Genomic DNA, 25,848 nt, shown 5'->3' on the forward strand with positions numbered 1-25,848 from the left:
ATAATAAAAATACATGAATATGTACTATGTTATATGTCACATTTTGTATGTGCTTATGCTTACTACGAAAAACACACATATTATGATTGTCACATGTGTTGAACATATAATGTGTTGAATGATGCATACTGTGTTACTAAAGTGATTACATCTGTGTATGCACAATGTATGTTTTGATATTATGGTATTCACATGCACAAAAGCATATTTGAATGACTAAATCGATTATAGTGGTGTGATAATTAATTCGGGTCATCAAACAGCTTGTGTTTTTTAATTGAGGCAAAACAACTTGTTTGAATCAATTATTTTAGTTGGTGAATCGATTAAAACACGTGTGATTGCACATATCTTTTTCATGTGTGTTGTGAATTGAATTAGAAAGAAAAGTTTTCAAAAATATGTTAAGTGGTAAAGCTTAATCGATTACACAGACTATGTATTCAATTAAGTCTATTAGAGATTTGAAAAACACTTTATGCTTGTCATAAGTGTATCAATGATAATATTTTTAAATGTGGTGACTAAGCATGAAATGGAAATCAATTGCTTTAATTGTGTATTCAATTAAGGAGTTGAGTTAGTTATAAATCTGTTACAACTGCTTAATGTAACCGATTAGATTAAAAGCGTAATCGATTATATTGCGTCTGAAATGACTAAAACTATATATCGAAATTAACATTTTCATATCTGTTTCAGATTGAGTTTAAACGTTTTAGAAAAGTAATGTAGCACTCCAAGAAGCAAGAAATCAAAGTGGTGGACTAATCTTGAAGATTTCTTGAGAGACAAGCTTTACTGTTTTGAAGAGTCTGATTGTTCTGCACAATTGAGGTGCTTGTTGTGTGATCAGAAGAAGTTTCACAATCAGAGTGTTGTTGTTTCCCAATGCATGGTGCCAGGAAGAAGAACGAGGAGTTCTTATACTTTGAGAGGGTTCTCAAAGGGTTGACTGCAGGGTTTTGTTTGTATTTGGATATATTAGGTTAGTGGGTTAGAGAGGTGATTTACATTTTGACATTGTGATCGCTGTAAAGCCCTTGTTATAAAAACTCATATCTCTATAGTGCAAATTGGCTTTCAATCTCGGGTTTATTGGAAGGACACTAGATGTAGGCATTGGTTGAACCTTAATAAACCTCAGAGTTTTATTTTTCTTCTTCCTATTGTCAACACCCAATTTCGTCCGGGTAAGTAAATAATTAAAAATAAAGAATAAGAGAATAATATTTAATGACGGGTAAAAATGGTTAAAATAATAACTATAATACCGAACCCAATATTTTTGAAATGTTAGTTTAATATGGTAATTATTTGAATCAATATTATGCTAATAATTATAAACAGTAATTAAAATAGTATATTAATATAATTTGCTATGTCAGTTGCTTTTAAAGAGGAAAATATGATTTTTTTTAAAATGGACAAATTTTTTGACAATATTGATAATCAATGTTTTGAATTATTTAATTTGTTTTCTGGCAACCAAGACCATTTCTTTCCCTATTTTGTTTTATTGTCATTTAATTCACAATTAAGGCAAGATTGCCATAATATTACAGTGTGTGTATATAAATACGCACTCTGTCATAGAAAAGGGGGACGAAAGGATAAAGAGATGGAGAAACAGGCAGAAATAATAAAAAGAGAGAAAGACAGTATAGAGAAAAATAGGTTCTCACCCATAAGGGTTCTGTCAATGACAATCACCAAAGAAGAAATAGAAGAGTATTGAAAGCTAAAAAGGTATGTCACCTCTACACCATTATTTTTTCCCTTTTTATTGTACTCTGAAGTTTTTCCTAAAGGTATTATTTTTCCTACACACAAATAATGTTTTTTTAAATCATAAATTTTTTTATAAGTATGTGTTGGCTTATGGCTAGTTTCTTTCTTTTTCCCACCATTCATAAATAATAAAAAAATACGAGATCTTTAAAACCAAAGAAAATGTCAATCTTGTTAAACCAAATTTTTTTTGGGTTCGCTTTTCAAAAATCTAAATCAATCTATAATAAATTTTAAAACAAACTCACAAACATTTTTCTACATAAAGAACTATGCGATCCCTCATTATTAATCATAAATGGATATACGTAGGAGCAAGGTCAATCCTTGTCGGGTTCATAAAACAAATAAAATATTTTTGTTTCTTAATAGTTTCTTTATTTTTTTTAAGGGAAAATTAAACATTTACCAAAACCATGTCAACTTTATACATTTAATTAAAGGTAATGCTTTTAGGCAAGCGTAGTAGGATGCTAATACCTTCTTACTCGTAACCAATTCCCGAACCTAAAATCTACTTTTCACAGACCATGTCTTATTTTTTATGGTTTTCCATAGTTTTTCCATAATAAATTATGGTGGCGACTCCAAAATCTTTTCTTAATCCCGTTTGTTTTTCGGCTCGTCATCCCTTCGCGATCCCGGTTGCGACAGATGGCGACTCCACTCGGGAGGCTAGAGAATCAGGCCTTCTTAATTAAATATGCAAAATTGATGTGGTTTTTCTTTATTTTATTTTATTTTACTTATTTTCCCTTTATTTATTATATATGATTGTCTTTATTTATTTTGGTAATTTATTCATATTTGTTATTATTATTATTATTACTTTGCATATCATGAGTGGGACCCCCATACCCGGGTCTGAGTGTAACATAGAATTAAAGGGGTTGTGTAGCGGTGTCACGTCTGGACTATTTCCAGTTTGGCTATCGTGAGAACCCCAGCCAGTGTTTGTTCTCTTTACATGCAATTTCACACCTAGTTGCGTTTCAACTGTTGTGGAAAAGCTGTGAAAAGGACCATAGCTCTGGTGGCCTTGATTTTAGGTTTAGGAAGTCATCCTTGTGAGATTGCATACAATGCTAAGACCTTAAGACATTGGACCTACCTTAAAAGCATAAAAAAAAACATGTTGTCTTTTAATCATTATTTGGCATAGACATCTTCATACATCATATGCGTTAACAATTTTCATCATTTTTCCTTCATTTTCTTTATATATAACAATAAATGTATCATGTTTTTATTTAAATAAAAAAAAAGCAAAAACGAAAATTTCATGCTTTAATGAATAAATAAATAAGGCAAAATAAAAACCATTTAGTCTAATAAATAAATAAAATAAACTTATAAAACTTTCATCATTTTCAATTTCTATCATAACAATATTAAGGACTTGTGATTTCTGCCTATTTTTAGCATGCATCATTTTTGCATTTTCGCATATTTAGTTTTCATCTAATTCAAATTAATAAAAACAGTATAAAGTTAAATAAAAAACAATGGCGGGACTTCCACGACATCCTTATAGAACTCGAGCGAACTCTAAGGCTATGAAAGTTTGGGAAGAAGAACGTGAAGCCGTAAAGGCCGATATTAGCCAACTAAAGGATCAGGTCGGTCAAATCTTGGAGGCTTTGAAAGCCATAAAAACTATAGGAGAGACTTCGTTTGTAAAGGCCGATGATAATGCTCACCCTCTAGTACATAACGCTGCAGGCACACAATTCACATTTCCAATGTATGGTTTACCACCAGGTTACACACCGCCCATTGGAGATCATGTAGAGGCAGAGCACACTTCTTTGGGTTTTCCCATAACCAGCAGCGTACTCCCCATCAGTACCCAAGGTTGAGTCTGGCCCCAGGGGTGACAATTTCGCACAAGTTTAAGGTGTCAGAATTCGAGAAATACAAGGGTAACACATGCCCTAAGAACCATTTGACCATGTATTGTCGAAAAATGGCTGCCTACACTGACGATGATAAACTACTTATTCATTTCTTTCAAGATAGTTTGGCTGAAGTAGCGTTGAGTTGGTATACACATCTGGAATCCTTTCATATCCGTTCTTGGACAGATTTGGCGAATGCCTTTGTAAGATAGTACAAATACAACATGCATGTCGCGCCAGATAGGTTACAATTGCACCACATGGCAAAGAAAGAGGAGGAGTCTTTTAAAGAATACGCACAACGATGGAGAGAGCTGGCAGCGCAGGTTGAACCACCTCTATATGACAAGGAGATGGTTGCAATGTTTGTAAGCGTACTACAACCACCTTTTTTATGAGCATATGATTGGTAATGTGTCTTCCAATTTCGCTGATATCATCATCATAGGCGAAAGAATCGAAATCGGACTGAAAAGTGGGAAAATTATATCTCAAGCCACTACTCCGGAGAAATCTGTTTTTAATCCGGGGAAAGAGAAAGAAGGGGGAGTGCATGCAACATCAGCAATACCCATGTGGGGAGGTCATGCACCCATACATAGCTATCAACCAATCCCGAGTTATCCTCCTTATGTGAACAATACAGTGTCTGGTCCCCAAATGAGACCTCGACAACTAGGATATTATCAACCACAACAGGCTAATGCCAAGGGCACTGGAGCCGGTTTAGGTCCAGATCAGAATGTTGGTCAAAGTGCTTATCCTAGGAGGAACCAATTGAAAATTTTCACTCCCATTCCTATGACGTATACAGATTTGTTACCTCATCTCCTTAAGAAGGGTTTGGCCGCTATTCGTCCAATGAAACCCTTACAGCCTCCATACCCTAAAAGTTTCGATGCAAGTGCGAGATGCTATTTTCACGGGGAAGGCATTGGCCATTCGACCGAAGGATGCACCTTTCTTAAATTCAAAGTACAATCTCTAATTGATGTAGGATGGCTGAAGTTCCAAGAAGACAAACCAAGTGTTGAAGTCAATCCCCTTGTCGAGCATGGAAATACCTCAACAAATGCCATCGAGGTTGGACGACACAGGCTAGTGAGGGATGTTAGTAAAATTTGTTGTTCTAAAAAGGTCATTTTTGAAACGCTGATAAGATTGGGTTTGTTAAGGGGTGGAGATGGCCTTAGTGAGGCATGTGGAATCTGTCCAAGAGCCGAACATATCATTAATGAGTGTACCAGGTTTAAAAGCCTTCTCCAATATCTGATTGACAAAAGTTTCCTACAAATATACTACGAGAATAAAGAAGAAGAAGTATCTACAAACCTAAGAACTGGAAGATAAAGAATTTGCCTGTGATGCTTATTGAAATGTAAGCATTTTTAATTAACCTCACTTCTTTGCCCGGAGCCTTGGGGTTCGTGCTTTACGGGTTGACACTTTCTTTTGCATTTGGTTTAACATTAACTCATGTTTGTTTCGTTTTTTTATCATCATCTCGTGTCTTAAATTTTTTTTTTTAAATCGAATAACATGGATATGACAATGAATGTTTTGAAAACAATAATATTGTTTTTCCTAATTTTGAGCACCCTATCAATAACATGGAAGATGATTATGACTGACCCGGAACCCTCTCCAGAGTTAATGATATTTGTGAAGCAAGATTCTAAAGAAATAAAACCCCATCAAGGAGAGGTTGAAATCTTTAGTATAAGAGAAGAAAGCGAGAGAAAAAAGGTAAAAGTCGACACTAGCATGAACAAAGAGTTCAACACGAGTTACTACTCAAGCCAGAATGTCTTCAGAATCAAAGATGAAGTACGAAAGCAGTTCGATGCGAGATTCTTAGTTGGGCAAGATACTCCCAATAAGTGGCAAGTATTGTGTTGAAGAAGGACAATAATGAGCAAATGCATGTCGACTATCATGATTTAAAGACAATTTCTCATTGTCGCAAACCTGAACAATTAAACTTCCCATCGTCGTCCAAAGATGAATGGGGCAGTCATGGCCGCTAATAAAAATATCAAGAGGAATGTACCTTCGGTTACCGCACATCAGTACGCATATCAATTGGGGCAATACCTTTTTCTTTGGTATATGGAATGGAAGCAGTACTACCCTTTCGAGGTAGAAATCCCATCATTACGAGTGTTAATGGAAACCCAGTTAGAAGAAGTGGATTAGGTTCAAACCCGAATTGATCAACTCAATATCGTTGAGGAGAAAAGATTAACCACTGCATGCCATGGGCAACTATACCAGCAAAGAATGAAAAAGGCATTAGACAAGAAAGTACATCCTAGGAAATTCCAAGAAAGTGAATTGGTCTTAAAAAAAGAGATTTTGTCAATACAAAAGGATCACAGGGGCAAGTGGACTCCAAATTATGAAGGCCTGTATGTGGTAAAGAAGGCTTTTGGCAGTGGTGCACTTATTCTCACAAGAATGGATGGAGAGGAGTTACCTTTGCTAGTTAATTTTGACGCGGTAAAAAATTCTATGCATAATGATTCCATGATAGGGAATGCTTTTAAAGTGGAATTGACATTATTACATTATGCTTTATTCAATAATTATTTTTTTTCTTAGAATTACCTCCCGAAAATAATAAGCATCACAAGTAGGTTCATGGGGTGCGAGTTTGTTCTTTAGGGATGTCGTGGAATTAGTTAAAGCGAAACGAGAAAGGTAATAAAAATATTTGGGTCTCACTTGAGCTTTCACTCATACATTCATACATGCATGCATCATCATACATGCATCATCATATAGGTTCAAAGAAAAGAGAAGAGAAATATGGCACACCATGCATCGCCAACTCCAATGAGAATTCAAGAAGTACATCAGTAAAAAGTTCAGAATTTTCAGAAAAAAAAGGGCAAACAAGGGTCTCACATGAATTTCCACTCATACATCGGTACATCAACAAAATTCAAAAGAGAAAGTCCAGAGCTATATAAGAAGAAACAAAAAGAGCATCTGTTTCGAGCTTGTTAAAGCCCAGTTTTCATCATGGCACCAAAGCCCAGTTTTCATCTTGGTACTCAAGCCCCGTTTTCATCCTGGCACCAAATCTCTTTTTTCTTCAAAAAACAAACGAGGTTTATACATCTCTCCAGCGAAATTCATAGGGAAAGTACACCTCTTAAGCGAAATCAAAGGTGATACCCCCTCCACAGCGAGATTCATAGGGCAAGTACACCTCTTAAGCGAAATCAAAGGTGATACCCCTTCCACAGCGAGATTCATAGGGACTGTACACCTCTTAAGCGAAATCAAAGGTGATACCCCATCCACAACGAGATTCATAGCGCAAGTACACCTCTTAAGCGGAATCAAAGGTGATACCGCCTCCACAACGAGATTCATAGGGAGTGTACACCTCTTAAGCAAAATCAAAGGTGATACCCCCTCCACAGCGAGATTCATAGGTCAAGTACACCTCTTAAGCGAAATCAAATGTGATACCCCCTCCACAGCGAGATTAATAGGGCAAGTACACCTCTTAAGCGAAATCAAAGGTGATACCCCCTCCACAGTGAGATTCATAGGGAGTGTACACCTCTTAAGCGAAATCAAAGGTGATACCCCCTCCACAGCGAGATTCATAGGGCAAGTACACCTCTTAAGCGAGGTAACCTGTACCAGGTATGCTTCGAGGTAATCTCTTTCCTTTTCTTTAGACCCAAACGAAATTAGTGTCTTTCTCTTTATTTAGCTTTTACTATGATAATCACACAAAAACTCTAAGGTTCATGTTATCTAGCAAAATCCAAATAAAGAGGGCCACCTGTCAACACCCAATTTCGTCCGGGTAAGTAAATGATTAAAAATAAAGAATAAGAGAATAATAATTAATGATGGGTAAAAGGAGATAAAATAATAACTATAATACCGGACACAGTAGTTTTGAAATGTTAGTTTAATATGGTAATTATTTGAATCAATATTATGCTAATAATTATAAACAATAATTAAAATAGTATATTAATATAATTTGCTGCATTAGTTGCTTTTAAAGAGGAAAATATGATTTTTTTTTTAAAATGGACAAATTTTTTGACAATATTGATAATCAATGTTTTGAATTATTTAATTTGTTTTCTGGCAACCAAGACCATTTCTTTCCCTATTTTGTTTTATTGTCATTTAATTCACAATTAAGGCAAGATTGCCATAATATTACACTGTGTGTATATAAATACGCACTCTGTCATAGAAAAGGGGGACGAAAGGATAAAGAGATGGAGAAACAGGCAGAAATAATAAAAAGAGAGAAAGACAGTATAGAGAAAAATAGGTTCTCACCCATAAGGGTTCTGTCAATGACAATCACCAAAGAAGAAATAGAAGAGTATTGAAAGCTAAAAAGGTATGTCACCTCTACACCATTATTTTTTCCCTTTTTATTGTACTCTGAAGTTTTTCCTAAAGGTATTATTTTTCCTACACACAAATAATGTTTTTCTTAAATCATAAATTTTTTTATAAGTATGTGTTGGCTTATGGCTAGTTTCTTTCTTTTTCCCACCATTCTTAAATAATAAAATAATACGAGATCTTTAAAACGAAAAAAAAATGTCAATCTTGTTAACCAAATCTTTGTTGGGTTCGTGTTTCAAAAGTCTAAATCAATCTATAATAAATTTTAAAACAAACTCACAAACATTTTTCTACATAAAGAACTACGCAATCCCTGATAGTCCATCATAAATGGATATACGTAGGAGCAAGGTCAATCCTTGTCGGGTTCATAAAACAAATAAAATATTTTTGTTTCTTAATAGTTTCTTTATTTTTTTTAAGGGAAAATTAAACATTTATCAAAACCATGTCAACTTTATACATTTAATTAAAGGTACTACTTTTAGGCAGGCGCAGTAGGGTGCTAATACCTTCTTACTCGTAACCGATTCCCGAACCTAAAATCTACTTTTCGTAGACCATGTCTTATTGTTTTGGTTTTCCATAGTTTTCCCATAATAAATTATGGTGTCGACTCCAAAATCTTTTCTTAATCTCGTTTGTTTTTTGGCTTGCCATCCCGTCGCGATCCCGGTTGCGACACCTATCTCTCTGCATTAAATCGATTACATTTTGTCTTCATTCGAATACGCATACTGTTACATTGCATACATATTGCTTGCTATTCAAGAAAGATTTAAAGATTCATTCCTTTTGCGAAAAATATTTGAAAAGTGAGTATTTTTATAAAACACACATTCACCCCCCCCCCCCCCCCCCCCCCCCGCTCTTGGTGTTGAGAAACAAAGATCGTCAATTCTAACAATTGGCACCAGAGCTGGTTTTCAAAAAATATTTGAAAAACAAATCGATTAATTTTTTTGTCTAATCGATTGTTCGATCCTGAAAATGGCTTTTGTTTCTTAGACCTTTGGTGAAGGTGCTTCCACAAATAGACCTCCTCTATTTGTTGGTGAAAACTATGCCTTTTGGAAAATAAAAATGCAATTTTTTCTTGAATCAGTAGACAAGGGTGTATGGGATGCTACACTCAATGGTCCATTTGAACCCAATCATGTAATTAATGGAAAAACTGTTTTGAAATTTTTTTTTTGAGTAGACTCAAGAGGAAAACCGGAAAGCATAGTATGATGTAAAAGCACGAAATGTTATTGCTTCTGCTCTCACAATGGATGGGTTTTTCAGGGTTTCTCAATGTAAGACAGCTAAAGAAATGTGGGAAGTTCTTGAAGTCAGACGTGAGGGGACAAATGAAGTCAAGTGGGCTAGTAAGAATTCCCTGGTGTAGGAGTATGAAATGTTTAGGATGAAAGCAGGAGAGACCATTTATGATGTGCAGAAAAGGTTCACACATATAGTCAACCATCTGATGGCTCTCGGCAAGGCTTATGAAAAGGAAGAAATCAACCTCAAAATTCTGAAAAGCCTAAACAGAAGCTGGCAACCTAAGGTAAATGCCATATCCGAATCAAAAGATTTAACTAACATGAATATGGCAACTTTGTTTAGCAAGCTTAGGGAACATGAACTAGAGCTTGGTAGATTAAGGGAAGAAGAGGAGATTGAACAAAAAAAATCGATTGCACTCAATGTTACAAACAAAAGATTCTCCAAGAAAGCTGAATCTGATACTGAGCTGATGCAAAGATAACTGAGAAAGAGGTCATGAATATGATGGTAGAAAAGTTTACCAAATTTATGAAAAATAGAACTGTTGCAACTAACTATGCAGGTAACTCTAAAGGAGGAAGAAAGAACTCCAAGACCAACACTGTGACGTGTTATGAATGTGGCTAAGATGGTCACATTAAGCTGGAGTGTCCAATGTTGAAAAACAGACAAAAGGTTGACTCTAAGTATCCACAGGACAAGAGGAGAAGTAAGCAAAGGAAGGCTTACATTGCCTAGGAAAACAGTGATGGTGATTCATTAAGTGATGCTGATCAAAGTGTAGAGGAGGAGTCAAACCTGTGTTTCATGGAAGGATCTGCACATTCAGAAGATAATGACAACGATTTTGAAAATGAGCCTATCGAAGTGAAGTATCACATGCTGCTGGACACATATCAAGAGATGCATGCAAAAGCTATGAAATTGCAATACAAGGTAAATTGATTAAACTCTGAAGAAGAGATTTTGAATATCGTATTAATAACCTTGTTAAAGAAAATGAAAAGCTCCAACAGGATTTGGAAGATGCTTTGCAATCTGTTAAAACTGTTAAAACTGAAGTTCAGATTGTAGAGAAAAAATATGAAAATTGTCCTGCTCATTTAGAAAAGATTGATTACTTGACAAACATGTTATCTAAATTTACTCTAGGAAAAGATAATTTAGATGTTGTTTTAAGATCACAAGGTAGAGCAATAAACAAACAAGGAATATGTTATAAGGCTAAGAGCAATAGAATTAATTCTAAGAAATTCATTGATCTAAGCAAACTTGTTACAAATGCATGTTTTTATTGTAATACCATTAGACATACTGTTAGGAACTGTTACTACAAAAAGGTTGGTGTTCCAAGAGGAAAGTACAAGTGGATTCCAAAGGAACAACCTCCTATGACTAACCATAAAGGCCCCAAGTTTATTTGGGTACCTGCATCAAAACCGTTTGAGAATTTTGTACGAAAGTAAGTTGCTACAGAAGTAGAGAAGTGCTCAAGGATGGATTGCAGTGAAATATATCAAAGATTCTTGAGTAACTCGATGTGTTAACGAAAAATGTTAATTTCATGCACTCATGCATTATAAGTTTTTGTATGTGAATGTATGTTGTGTGCATGGTTGATGATTGCTTGTCTGGTTGATGATTTGGTATGAAAAATTGTTTTCACGATTTTTAATCGGTTAGGTTATAAACATAATAGGTTAATGTTTCTTTGTGTTTTCCTGTTTTGGTTGAAATCAATTTAAAATTTAATAAAATCGATTATGAATGGTTCATATGGGCTTTCAATGTTTGAAAGATAAAAATGGGCCTATTTGTTTGAAGTTTTATTGCGTGTCCTTAAATGTATTAGATTTGGAAATCTAAAGTGAAATGACCCTTTAACAAAAAGGGTAAAACCTAGATCGAGTAAGATTCTTCATTGGGTCCTTCATAAAAAATCTTCTTCATCAAAACGATACAAGTGTGTTGCTCGAACAGAAAGGATAGCAAGTCCAACTGGATGGATAAGTGATGATGCTGCGAGAAATAGGTTTATGTGTTGGAGAAAAATCAAGGAAGTTGTTCCACATAAATTGATTGATCTGTCACTGTTCAATGGTGAAGGGTTCTTATTTCTATATTGGCTTACTCATCAAGGATTGACAGAATTTGTTCAAATGAAAGATGACTGCTATCCGCAGTTAGTTGAAGTGGTCTACAATAATCTTCATGTCGAAAATGGTGATATTCATTCGCTGGTAAAAGGAGTAAACATCATAATCAATAATGATGTCTGGCTACTTGTCACAAGACTCAAATATGAGGGTTGTATGTCTCACATAAAAGATTCTTTACATAACAAGAGGACTACAAAGAAGCAGATATACAAAGGCTGCCTTAGATATCCTGGCAGGTACAAAGGAGGAAAGGTTTATTTGCATAAAGGATTTAATAGAGAAGAAAATATGTATGCATACATCCTTGCATGGCTATTACTACCAGGGAGATATCTACGTGATAAATTGAGAAAAGAAGATTTATATTTAGGTTTAAACCCTTTAGTTGTCCCTATTTATGTGGGTTTTTCCCAGTTTGAACCCCGTTCTTTTAAAATTCCCAATTGAGTCCTAAAAAGTGTTAATTTGAATCAATTGAGCCCCTGCTGTTAAATTTACTTAACAAAGTTAAGTCTTTGCACAGGTGGGAGGTTGATGTGTCAATTATTGAACACGTGTCATACTAAGAGTTGAAACGTGGCATGTTTAGCATGAAGCATCTCCAAGTGCATCTCATAACAACCGAAAAATTCCAATTCCACCCTTCCCGGTCAAAAAGCTCCTCGAGCTCTGCTCCATCTCCCCCGGCGACCTCTCCTTCGCAGGCCAAATTTTCCGGCGAATCCAGACCCCTTCCACCAACGACTGGAACGTCGTTCTCCAAGTCTTGGCCCAAAGCCCAGAACTGATGCAGGCCCTGTAATGTACCACGCCCTTCATCTTGATCAGCAACATAAGCATTTACTTTGTGGGTGGACATTGAGCCTTTGGTGTCATAACAACGTGCGTTTGCAATGTCTGCAACTAAATCCAGGTCAAGGAAGCGGGCATCCGAATCCGAACTCAATAAAACCGATAAGAGCAACCGATCAACAAATGATAATTTCGATCTCGATTTGGATTTCGATCTCTCAGAGTTCGTCTTCTCTACTTTTGTCTTTTCATTTATTTAATTTTTGGAATCTAAAAGTTTAACCTATTGTGCAAATCTGCAGTGACATAAAAGGAATCGTGTCCGCGTTGCACCTGATCAGAGACAAGGCTCAAAAGGATGGTCAGAAGAAGAACGAAGAGACAATTTCCAGGTAGTGCTTTGTGTACGTTTTGATCCCATCCGAAACGTTTCTGTTACCGTAGTTTGAACTTCAAAGATTGTGCCTGGAAAGATTTGAATAATGCGTAGAAGGTTTTAGCGGTTTTGATTCAGATGTGCTTGCTTCTTTCGAATAATGCGTAGAAGGTTTTAGCGGTTTCGAAGAATTCATGATGAGAAACATTTCCAAATTTCGTTGCAAAACATTCAACAAAGGTGTTTCCAACAACGTGGTCACGGTCATCAAGCCGAGGAGGTAATCGCCTTTTCTTGTTATAAACCAGCAAATCCATGGACTCGATTTTGCGAGTGATCTGTTGAAGAAGAGTAGGATTGTGAAGAGCGTTTTGAAAGAAAGTGAGCAAATCCATTGTGGGGATTTTGTGTTGTTATCAAATGTTTATGCAGCGCAACATAGATGGTACGATGTTGGGAGGGAGAGGCTTCAATTAAATCGGAAACGTTCTCTGCAAAATGGCCGAGTGGATCCAATTTGGGAAATTGGAGAACCAACTGGAATAGAAGCATTACAGAGGAGTCTGCCACTGGCCTTGGGAAAGTTTGCCGCCGAGATCCGACTCGAACAAGCGCGGGTCGAGAGTGTGGCTTGGAACCCTAATTTGGATTTTAATTTTCAGAATATCTTTTTAATTATATATTCCACGTATGCAGCATAAAGTATGCTAGTTTAAAAAAATTGGACACGTCAACCTCCGATCTCAACAAAAATTTAACTATGTCAAGTAAATTTAACGGCAGGGGCTCAATTGATTCAAATTAACACTTTTTAGGACTCAATTGGGAATTTTAAAAGAACAGGGATCAAACTGGGAAAAACCCACATAAATAGGGACAACTAAAGGGCTTAAACCTTTATATTTACTGAATGTCATTCAATCAAGAATACCAACTAACTTGGGTTACAGTTTTCAAGAAACATATGACTGATACCAGAATCAATGATGAACATAATTTACCATATGGGGTGTTCATTAGTAAAATCTTGAAGCTCTATCAAGTCGTTCTTTCTGGGGAAACTAAAATCATCTACAACAGGACAAATGAAATTTGAAAAGCAATACTAACATGTATCGGTATGAAAAAGACTACTGATGGCTGGGTATTCAGTGATGTTCAGAATCAATCTGGAAATGTAGAGGAACTGTTTGACTTTGATGATAACTCTATCTCATTATCTCCTAAATCTGAATTCGAGAGTTTTGTTGTGAACAAATTCAAGAAGGTATCTGAAAGGACTGGAAAAATGAGAAAATCTTTATTCAGAATGGAAATGAAGTTAGAAGAACTTATTAAAAATTATGTTGGCAGTTCTTCTACAATAGAAGAATCAAGTGAAGATGATGAATCAAGAGAAGAGATAACAATTGAAGAATCTGAATCTGAATAGAAGTTTTCTGTGTTTTCTTAGTTTGGTTTTGCTTTTACTCTGTTTTGTTTTTGTTTTGTAGTAAATGGCCTTATATGTCATATATGTTGTTTTATCTGGTTTTACTCATGCTTGGACTATTAATGAAAATTATATTTCTATTTATCAACCTGTGTGAATGATAATTTGTGATTGACTACATTGAGCTGATCAATAATCAATTCAATCACTTGTATGAATGTATGCAATTTACATATTTCATGATTACAATTTGTTGCTGCATGATCATACTTAAATTGTGATAATGATTATTGTACTGCATAAATACTAAAATGCTTTATTTAGATAAGATTGAAAGGATATGCAGGAATTCTGATTGTTGACTAAGCTGCAAAGTGAAATTGACATTACTCTGCAGAAGGAAATCGATTAAGAGAAAGTCAAAATCGATTATGATTCGCCAATTGGTTTGAAGTCTCTAAACTTCTGATTTTTACATTGTAAACCTTGACTAATGATTTGTGATATGTTTAATCATAATATATCTCATAATGTTTAATCCGCTGTGAATTTGAATTGAGATTATGAGTGATTAAACTGTTTTAAATTGTTTTAAGTTGTATCTACTTTGCTTTGATACCGCATATGAAATACTTTTATGGTACATTGCTTGAACATATATGTATGATACATACTCTGTCATATCTCTGTTTTGCATTTGTGATAATGAAATTTGATATGCATAATGATAGGGGGAGTATTGTATGCTATTAAATACTACTTCACATGTTAAAAAGGGGAGACAATGATGAATTCATGTGAATATTATTGACAGTGGGAGCATCATTATATTTCATAAAATTTGGTTAATGCATCTCTATTTGCTTCATTATCTCTGTTTCAATTACACTCAACAACATTTCCTTTTTTGCTAATGCCCAAAGGGGGAGAAGTAATTGATATAATTGAATTGTGTTACTGAGATAATTGAACTGTGTTTGATTGTGAACTATTGTGGACTGTACAACATGGTTTTATTAATCATGGTTGTGCATCATAAGAAAAGGGGGAGATTCTTGATAGGGGAAGAATTGTGATAGTTGAACTCAATCCCTGTGACTTTGGTTTTTGATGATTGCAACACATTGATAATAAAAATACATGAATATGTACTGTGTTATATGTCACATGTTGTATGTGCTTATGCTTACTGTGAAATACACACGTATTATGATTGCCACATGTGTTGAACATATAATGTGTTGAATGATGCATATTGTGTTAGTAAAGTGATTATATATGTGTATGCACAATGTATGTTTTGATATTATGGTATTCACATGCACAAAAGCATATCTGAATGACTAAATCAATTACAGTGGTATGATAATCAATTTGGGTTATCAGACAACTTGAATTTTTTAACTGAGGCAAAACAACTAGTTTGAATCGATTATATTAGTTGGTGAATTCATTAAAACACATGTGATTGCACATATCTTTTTCAAGTGTGCTGTGATGTGAATTATAAAGAAAAGTTTTCAAAAATATGCTAAGTGTTGAAGCTTAATCGATTACATAGATTATGTAGTAAATTAAGTCTATTAGAGATTTGAAAATTGATTTATGCTTGTCATAACTGTTTCAACGGTCATATTTTTAAATGTATTGACTAAGCATTAAATGGAAATCTATTGCATTAATTGTGTATTCAATTAAGGAGCTAAGTTAGTTATAAATTTGTTACAACTGCTTAATGTAACCGATTAGATTAAAAGCGTAATCGATTATATTACATCTGAAATGACTAAAACTATATATAGACGCATCAATTTGATTTCTGTAAGACAATCGAGATTAACATTTTCATATCTGTTTCAGATTGAGTTTAAGCGTTTTATAGAAGTAATCTAGCGCTCCAAGAAACAAGAAATCAAAGTGGTGGACTAATCTTGAAGATTTCTTTAGAGACTAGCTTTACTGTTGTGAAGAGTCTAATCGTTCTACACAATTGAGGTGCTTGTTGTGTGATAAGGAGAAGTTTCACAATCTATGTGTTGATGTTTCCTTGTGCGTGTTGCCAGGAAGAAGAACGAGGAGTTCTTGTACTTTGAGAGGGTTCTCAAAGGGTTGACTGTAGGAGAGGATTTTTCTTGCTACATGGTTTTGTTTGTATTTGGCTATATTAGAGTAGTGAGTTAGAAAGGTGATTTATATATTGACATTGTGGTCGCTCTAAAGCCCTTGTTGTAAAAACTCATATCTCTATAGTGCAAATTAGCTTTCAATCTCGAGTTGATTGGAAGGACATTGGATGTAGGCATTGGCCAAACCAGTATAAACCTTAGAGTTTGATCTTTCTTCTCCCTATCTCTCTACATTAAATTGATTACATTTTGTCTTCATTCGAATGCGCATATTGTTATATTGCATACATATTTCTTGTTGTTCAAGAAAAATTTAAAGATTCATTCCTTTTGCGTAAAAGATTTGAAAAACAAGTATTTTTATAAAACATCAATTCACCCCCCTCTTGGTGTTGAGAAACAAAGCTCATCAATTCTAACAGAATCCTTAAAACTTAAAATTGGTAGTGAGGTTGAGTCATTTAACTACATAATTGGTTGTTTCAAGTTCAAATTTCGATTTATTGTGTGTTTGTGTCCAATTTCAGTTCAAAAAAAAGTTTATTGTGATGTTCAAAAGTTGTTGAGCTAGTTTAATTTGATTCATAACAAACTTTTATGCAAGTTCACCTTTTGAAACCGGTATTTGAAGTTCATTGGTTTTGTATAAGTTGAGATGTAGTGTTGATTTTCGAATTCTTCGAGTTTAATATGGGTTGGATTGTAGTAATAGCTAGGTTCTGTGATATTAATTCAAAAATAAAGTGAGCAAGATGTTATATCAAGTTTAAAAAATAGGAGGGGTGAATGTAAGACCCGGGAAAATATGGGTCTTAGAAATAAAGTAGTGGAGAAAATAAGAGATATAATTTTGGTGGATTTTAGATATTTAAAAGAGATATTATTATTATTAGATATTTATGATAATTTAAATAATATATTGATATATTATTATATATAGTTAGATATTATGGCTAGATAATAATAATATATATTATTGTTAGACTCATTAAAATAAATTAAAATAAAAAGTATTATTATAAGTGAGAAAATATTAGAGATAGAGTTGGGTGGATTCATAAATATTAAGATATAGAGAAATGTGTGGTTTTGTGTTTAGAAACTCTAAATCAAAGAGAGAAAACAGAGGAAGAAAGGAGATTGACGTTTTAGGAGAAAAAAAGAGAGAGCGACGAGAAACTCTTAGTGTAAAGTAAGATTGGTGGTGTTTTAGTGTTGCAGATAAAGCCTTATGATTGGCTAAGGTATGGGGAAAACTACCTTTGTTTGTTTATTGTTGTATGTTATATATGTTCTTGGTTATTTTGGATTAATAATCCTTGTTGATACATGTTTATATGATTTTGATTATATGTTGTTATTGTTGGGAAAGAGCTTGTGTATGCATAGGCATAGGTTTCATGTAGTATTTGTGTTGGGTTTTCCCTATAAATTTATGTATGGGTTATTGGGTTATCCCAACAGAAGGTTTGATGCTAAGGGAGAACAAAGTTATGATACTTAGGGGTTTCCATGCAAATATATGTTGTAAGTGGTTGGTTATTGGACTCCCTTCCAATGTGGAGAATAGGCTAAATAATGTGAACCATTATGTCTCACTTTGTTTTAGTAGAGGTAGGTCAAATTATTAAGGTAAAATAGAGTCATTTAAAGAGAGGGAAAAGCCAAGTGAGAGAGAAAGGAAGAGAAGAAATTATTCCTGCATAACACAAAACCTACAGTAGTTTTTTCATCGTTGTGAAGTCGTTCACCATTGGATCGAGCTGATTTTTGGATAGTGGGTTCCAAACGTATGATTTTTCATTTTGACTGTTCAGATTGTCAATCGGAGGTCTAATTTAGAAGAGAAAAAACTAAACAAAAACAAGAAATTATTCCTCCATAACACAAAACTTGCACTGTTGTTTTCATTGTTGTGAAGTCGTTCACTGTTGGATCGAGCTGATTTTTGGAAAGTGAGTGTCAAACGTATGATTCTTTACTCTAGCCGTTTGGATTGTCAATTTGAGGTCTAATTTGGGAGAAAATAGTCTTGCATGCGCAACTTTGTTTTGGAGAATTTTTATCTTCTTGGTTCTCATTTGTAAGCATTATAATTAGTTAGTTTGGCTGATTGAAAACCCCATTTGGTGTCTTTATTGGAGACTCGTTTGCACCCTATTATTGGGGTTATAACATGTCAATGATTGGATCTGTATGATTTAAGTGATGTATTATGTGTGTTTGAGTATGTTTACATGAATATGTTTACATGAATATGTGATGCTTGAATACATGTATGCTACACGTGATCTAGGGTTGATGTATGTGCGTTTGAATGCTTGAATCATGTCTAGGATATGTTTGATTCGGTAATAATTGATTATTATTAGTTATAATCGATTATATGCGCGTTGGTTTTGAGTGTGATTTCCGGAATAATCGATTATCTCAGATGATAATCGATTATCCCTTCCTACGTGATGTTTCTTGGTAAATTTCATTAAGATAATCGATTATCTTAAGTGATAATCGATTATCACAGTACATTTTGGTGAAAATGACAAATTTGATGAAGAATGGACGTGAACCAAGCATGAGGAGCTGTGGAACATGATGATAATCAAATATTGAGGTTAGTGATTATGTTTAGGATTAGTTTGACTTGTGGTTGAGAGTGGAGCATGAGTGAGTGATGGGATGTACATGAGTATGTGATTGATGAGCATGAGAGTGGAAGAATAAGTCTACTTGTTGTACCTCGTAAATCCTGGTTCTATCTGCGAATAAGTGCTTCCTTTTTTGCCTTGTGTGCATTGGAAGGAGATGATTTGTAGGGGAGGGTACAGATGTCCTGTAGGAGAGGCTACAGGTGGGCTGTAGGAGCGACTACAATCGGTGAGATAGGGTACAAGAGTGAGATGGACTCTTTCCATTATGGTATTGTGGTGCGGTGATGCTCATGGTGTTGTTCATGACTAGGATAGTCATGATGGTGGTGTATCTATGATGATGATCATGGTACTTAAGATGCTGCAGGTTATGTTATGTTGATAGTGGTGCTACTATAATGGTTATAGTAAGTAGTTAGCATGAGTGCTAATGAGTGGATAGACGAAGAGTCTATGTGTGAGATGTTATAAATTATAAATTATAAATTTACCGATCTTTAAAAACCTATGACATCTCAGAAATCGGAATGTTACATTAACTAGACGACTTCAATAATACAAGTATTAGACAAGTTATCTTTTATGTTTTCTTCTCTATCTTTAAGAACACTTTATTACTTTTTCAAGCTTATGATTCTAGTTTCTCTTGATTATGGAAAAATCTCCAATTTAATAATGCTTGTATTGTTTAAGACATTAAACGATTCATCATTGTCTCATCTATATAGACGATATATGAGCTTACTTTCACTTGATCAACTACACAACGACAAGTCATAATTATTAGGAAACATTCATTTTATCATTATAAAAACATAGTTCTTGAATAATTCATCAAATTATCTAAGAAAATTTCATAAAATAGACTCCTTAATTAGACTGGTCACAGTACATTTCATCTGCATGGAACAATATGGTTCAAAAACTTATTTTAATGCATAATTTCACTTAAAGCCAATTTTATATCATTTGGACAAATCCCACTTAAAACATTAGTTTTAAATCCAATTAACCTTAAGATAAGAGTAATTGCATTAAAAGTATAAAATTGAAATCACCTATAAAAGGTTGTAATTCTACCTAGAAAGGCCATGAATATATATTTGATTTTTCTTTTTCAGTAGGTAAAGTAATTTAATATAAAATAATTAGTTGACAATGATTTTTAACACCTTTCCATTTTCTTTTGGTTACAAGAACACCGTTCCTTTTGATGAACAGTGTAATGATCTGTAAAAAGAAGGCTGTAACGTGTGACTGTGATCTATACTGTCGTTGTGTCGATCGTGTCTTTCGTGCCAATGATTGTTAGCTTCCGTCATGAAGATAAACGTTTTTTTTTTTTTTACTTTTTAGGCTCAACTTTATATCTGTCCCCTTCTCCATTACACAGCCCTCATGCCACTAGCTACATGCATAATTTAATCATGCTGATATACGAATAACCACCACATAAACATTAACATTAGGACATCAATTATTGCAGCATATGAAAATATACAAAAGTATTCTCATTACTAAAATAATAATTAATTCCTCCACGTTATCGTCTTCCAACTTTCACTTTAATTTCGTAAATGTGAAAAAAAAAATACACACGGTAATGATATAAGACTATATTCAATAATTTAAAAATACAAAGTGCAAAAACTGAATCCCATTATTGATTTATTACAGTATGAGATGTAACAACATAAACACAACATACTACAGCTTCACACAAATTCATCTATGGTCAAAAGAAGAACCCTAAACTCCAAAACATTGTTCTTGCATTGAGAAGTGACCCACTTGACCATGTAGAATTTTTATTATACTTTTAGGTTAAATATTTATGGACCTCAATTTTTATTATCACTTTTGCTTATTTTCTGTTTGGACTTCTTTGTTTAATTATCACATATTGCTATGGGAATCCATGATGTTCTTAGGGTTTTCGATTTCCTTCTTCTCTTCTATTTGGGTCCTCAGTAGCAATCTCAGTCATAGCACCACTGCTTACATGATTCAGCTCAGATGCTTCCCCAATGTCAACAATCTCATGATTATTTGGTTCTTGCAATTTCGTTACCTTATTTGTCTTGGGGTTTCTATAAATCAAATACAGCACCATCTGAATTATGCCGAATAGAAAACCTAGTGTGTTTGGGAGCTGCATCATCCAAATGGAAACGGTAAATGGACTTTTTAGAAATCAAATTAGAATTTATTTATTTTTCTGGTATAGGTTATATCAAATCGAAAGGAATCAAATTAAAATGTTCAGCATATAAGTATGAGATAAGATTTTTGAAATTATATAATAATATAATTGGGGGACCCTTGTTTTCATTTGACTTCCTTTTTCATATGGGACTCAATAGAGTGCGTACAGGTAATAAATTACGATTAAATTGACATTATCACTTATTAAAGCACAAGGAAAAGTAATGGAAGGAAATGAGAAGAGTGATAGAGGAAAGGACTTAGTCCGAATAAGACAAAAGTTTAATATAATATGAATAAATGCTCCAAATAAACCGACATTGAATGATTGAATTTAACTTACAGCGATGTAGTAGTCGTTGAGGAGAAGGCCATAGAAGAACCACATGATAGCATTTAAGGTCAAAAAGAAGGACAAACTTAAAGGCATGAATTCCACGCTTTTCGTCTTTATCACACGTTTCTGCATGCATGCATCAACCATATATAAGAATTAACTTTTGTTGAGAGCTTCAGAAAAAAATAGTGCAAAGAGGTTGATGATGAAATTCCTCTACATGCATAAAGAAATTGCAAACTTTGTCATTGAAAAAGAATAACGAAAAAACTCTTTCACTGATGTCATTTAGGGATTTTGTTTTTATTTTTTTTAAAAGAATATATTTAAAAAAAAAAGGTTCTTTGTTGGAAATAAAAAAAACTTTTATGCAATTTCATAGGTGTGGATACTACTTTCCAATTACATTTTCCGTTTCAAATAAAGAAATTTTTCATTATTCACGTTTAAAAAAATCGTATGCATATTTACGATCTGAATTCTTACCATAATCCCGAGAGGAGCAGCGAATACGCTTATATTGAAAACGAGAGAAATCCATCCAATCACTTTAAGGCGTTTGGATCCTTTTGTTAGGAAGAGAGTTAAAAGAAGCATGCCTCCGAACCCAAAAACATCTAACAAGAAAACAATCATCATGGTTGAAAGCTGTGACAACATTTTATAGAAGGAAAGTAATTAGTTTTTTTATTGTTCAAATTAAATAGAAAAAAGAAATTATTATAAGAAGGAGTTATTAATTATAAGAAGGAAAACCCTGGATTTTCTGGCTGCATAAATTAAGAAGATAGCAAGGTAGAATGTCTCTATGACACATCCAAAGGAGTTAATAGTAATGAGAAGGAGGGTGCCCTCCCTTTTTACGAGTGCGTAATAAATCCACAGCATTGAACTGAACAATGCAACAATATAAGGTAATGATTGAAACCCCTCCGACGACCTCTTCTTGTATATTTGGTAAAAAGTTGGTCTGCATTGATCAGATATAAACCACGTATTACATAAACCATATGCTCCTCATCAATTAATTACAATAGGTAATGCTATATTATTAAATCACTTACAGTGGAGCGAGGAACACCATAAAGGAGATGATGTTTCCTTATTACACCAAAAACAAAAACAATAGACATCCATCAGTACTTATAAACAAATTCAGATTATTAATATTATTATCATAATTCATTATATTACTACAATAACCTCCTCCTATTCCTCTTACTATTGTTATTATTTCTACCAAAGTTCTGCCCTAATTCAATGGTGTTGCTTTCAAGTATTATGATTTATTACTCTTTATAAACTACAGCTATACCATGCAATGTTCGTTCCGCATATGGTTCAAATATCATATAGGAAATAATGTCTGAAATATCTCCCATGTAAAAATAGTATATTTTCTGAAATGTCCCTTTAGATCTTCATTAACGAGGTCAAGGGTGAAGAATTTTTGGGGAAGGGTAGCGTGATACCAAAGTGGAAAGTGAACATTATAAGTATTTTTTTGTGTTTAATGAATGGATAGAAATAAATCAGTAATCAAAATCAAATTTATCATTAAATTTATTGACAAATTTTAAAATTTAAATTATCAATAAATATTTTTATCGGTAATGAATAAGTGAATAAAATTCAAGAATCAATTAATAAATTACAATTTATATTATTTTTTGTTAGTAAATTTTGTCAATATTTTATATTCTTATTATCAGTAAATATTTTCATTGCTAAATATTGACAAATATTTCTTGTCAAATCTAACAAAAAAAATTTGTAAATCAAAAATATGGGTGAAAATAATAGGATAAGGAGGATAAAGACAAGAAAAAAAAAAAGAGGAAGAGTTGTAAGCGATAAAGGTATGGTAGTCATGGTGGTCCATTATGGTGGTGACTTGAGTTGGAAGGAGAAACAAAGGAAGACAAGGAGAAAGAGTCGGAGGAGAGGAGGGGAGGAAGAAGAGGAAGAAAAAGAAGAAAAATGAGAAGAAGAAGAAGAAGATGATGATGATTAAATCATGATATATACAAAAAAAATTTACTGACAATATAAATTTATAAAAAATTATTGACAAATTTAAAATGGTGGATAATTACTAACAAATTTTGTGATCTATCAGTATCAACAATTTTTTATCATTAATCTATCTATAAACACAACTTATACACATATTTCATTATTATCAACAGACCGTCGTCTATGTTAGTCAAATATTTACAATTTTCTTGGAATTTTCACAACAATGATGCTAATTTGTTGTAAGACAGAATACGACAATAACATGTTTAAATATTATCTTGAGAGTAATTGGTTACATTAGGATGATAATTGATAACTGAAGTAATCTATTGCTTTATGGCCATATAACGATAGTGTTTTGGTTCAAGAGACATGTCAACATTATATTTCAAGTGGTTTTCAACCTTGCAGTTCAATGTGGTGTTATAAAGTTGAAGAAACCTTGTAATTTTGTTAACATTATTAAGCTTCTCTTATGTTGGGTTTGGAATATTTAAAAAGAAAAATATTCATATCCTCTTATCGATTTATTGGAAACTATTTTGTCCAGTTGATATAATTTTTAACTAATTATTATAAAAATTAACAACATATCTGATACTCGAATTACGTAAGTGTATGTTTTTTTTTTCACAAAGATATAAACAGTAACACACACTTTTGCAAGAAGTTCGCTCAAAGCATCATTCTTAAAGTAGATGAAAAATATGACACTACATTATATGAGAGAAATGAAAATAATAAATAAAAAGAATAAAGTGGAATATGCTGTAGAGATTTATGGTATTAGTATGTACCTAGAAGGCCGAAAATGAAAGCCAAAGTTTGGTGATGAATGGGCATGTTAAAATGTGTTTACTACTATGAGTGCTCACGAAAAGCTGTAGATAGGATTCTCTCAATGTGAAAACCCTCTCTCACTTGAGTTTATCTCTCTTCTTACTTTCAATTGCACTTAGTAGATAGGATAAGAATTAGAGTCTATTTATAGTACATAAAAGGGAAGTAATGCAAGTCAAGTTGCTAAGAGAAGTGAAACATGAAAATACTTCATCATTTTAAATATATCAATACTTATCATATATTTATTTAATTTCTAGTTTTAAAAAAACTAGATTTTATCATACATATATAGCTCATAAAGGAGGTTATAAACTACTTATTATGTTGGAATGAAAAAATTAAATTCATTTATTGAATATAAATAAGTTAGTTTTTGCCTAAAACATTCTGTTCAGAACAGTTTTAAATAAATTTTATTTGAATGTAAAATATAAATATAGAGTAAAAATGGTAAGTATGAAGTTAAAGAAGAAAAAATATTTAGAAGAGGACAACAAACTATATTTTATAATTTACTAAAACACCGATAAAAGTGATTTTATTATATGCAAGGTCTTTTTTTTGGAAACAACTTAAAAAATTATCAAATTATAAAATTATAAACATATAAAATTATAAAATTATAAACTTTTAGAATTATAAAATTATAAAATTATAAAATTATATAATTATAACATTATAAAATTATAAAATTACAAAATTATAAAATTATAAAATTACAAAATTACAAAATTATAAAATTATAAAATTATAAAATTATAAAATTATAAAATTATAAAATTATAAAATTATAAAATTATAAAATTATAAAATTATAAAATTATAAAATTATAAAATTATAAAATTATAAAATTATAAAATTATAAAATTATAAAATTATAAAATTATAAAATTATAAAATTATAAAATTATAAAATTATAAAATTATAAAATTATAAAATTATAAAATTATAAAATTATAAAATTATAAAATTATAAAATTATAAAATTATAAAATTATAAAATTATAAAATTATAAAATTATAAAATTATAAAATTATAAAATTATAAAATTATAAAATTATAAAATTATAAAATTATAAAATTATAAAATTATAAAATTATAAAATTATAAAATTATAAAATTATAAAATTATAAAATTATAAAATTATAAAATTATAAAATTATAAAATTATAAAATTATAAAATTATAAAATTATAAAATTATAAAATTATAAAATTATAAAATTATAAAATTATAAAATTATAAAATTATAAAATTATAAAATTATAAAATTATAAAATTATAAAATTATAAAATTATAAAATTATAAAATTATAAAATTATAAAATTATAAAATTATAAAATTATAAAATTATAAAATTATAAAATTATAAAATTATAAAATTATAAAATTATAAAATTATAAAATTATAAAATTATAAAATTATAAAATTATAAAATTATAAAATTATAAAATTACCAAATTATAAAATTTTTAAGTTATAAAATTACCAAATTATAAAATTATTAAGTTATAAAATATAAAATTATTTAATTCTAATATTATA

The 25,848-nt window shown here is 32.2% G+C and overlaps 1 protein-coding gene across 1 annotated transcript; it reads right to left on the bottom strand.

Annotated features, from left to right (window-relative positions):
- Window positions 1-20,542: 20,542 nt before the first annotated feature.
- LOC108330262 (bidirectional sugar transporter SWEET10) lies at window positions 20,543-24,351 on the bottom strand. The gene is made up of 6 exons (XM_017564758.2): window positions 24,251-24,351; window positions 22,499-22,535; window positions 22,191-22,404; window positions 21,921-22,082; window positions 21,441-21,560; window positions 20,543-21,044 (listed from the first exon to the last, which is right to left on the bottom strand). Exons 1-6 carry the CDS (start codon window positions 24,294-24,296, stop codon window positions 20,820-20,822), a joined length of 804 nt encoding a protein of 267 aa, XP_017420247.1. The 5' UTR covers window positions 24,297-24,351; the 3' UTR covers window positions 20,543-20,819.
- Between the last annotated feature and the right edge of the window lie 1,497 nt (window positions 24,352-25,848).

This window comes from Vigna angularis, chromosome 4 (assembly GCF_016808095.1).
Source record: "Vigna angularis cultivar LongXiaoDou No.4 chromosome 4, ASM1680809v1, whole genome shotgun sequence".
NCBI lineage: Eukaryota > Viridiplantae > Streptophyta > Magnoliopsida > Fabales > Fabaceae > Vigna > Vigna angularis.

Bases quoted from the DNA above. Each gene is read 5' to 3' on its own strand.
- LOC108330262 (XM_017564758.2), bottom strand. From the start codon at position 24,296: ATGCCCATTCATCACCAAACTTTGGCTTTCATTTTCGGCCTTCTAG. The intron at 22,405-22,498 runs GTAAGTGATTTA...TGATCAATGCAG, and splicing joins ATGGTGTTCCTCGCTCCACT to ACCAACTTTTTACCAAATAT. The intron at 22,083-22,190 runs GTTTTCCTTCTT...ATGTTGTCACAG, and splicing joins ATGCAGCCAGAAAATCCAGG to CTTTCAACCATGATGATTGT.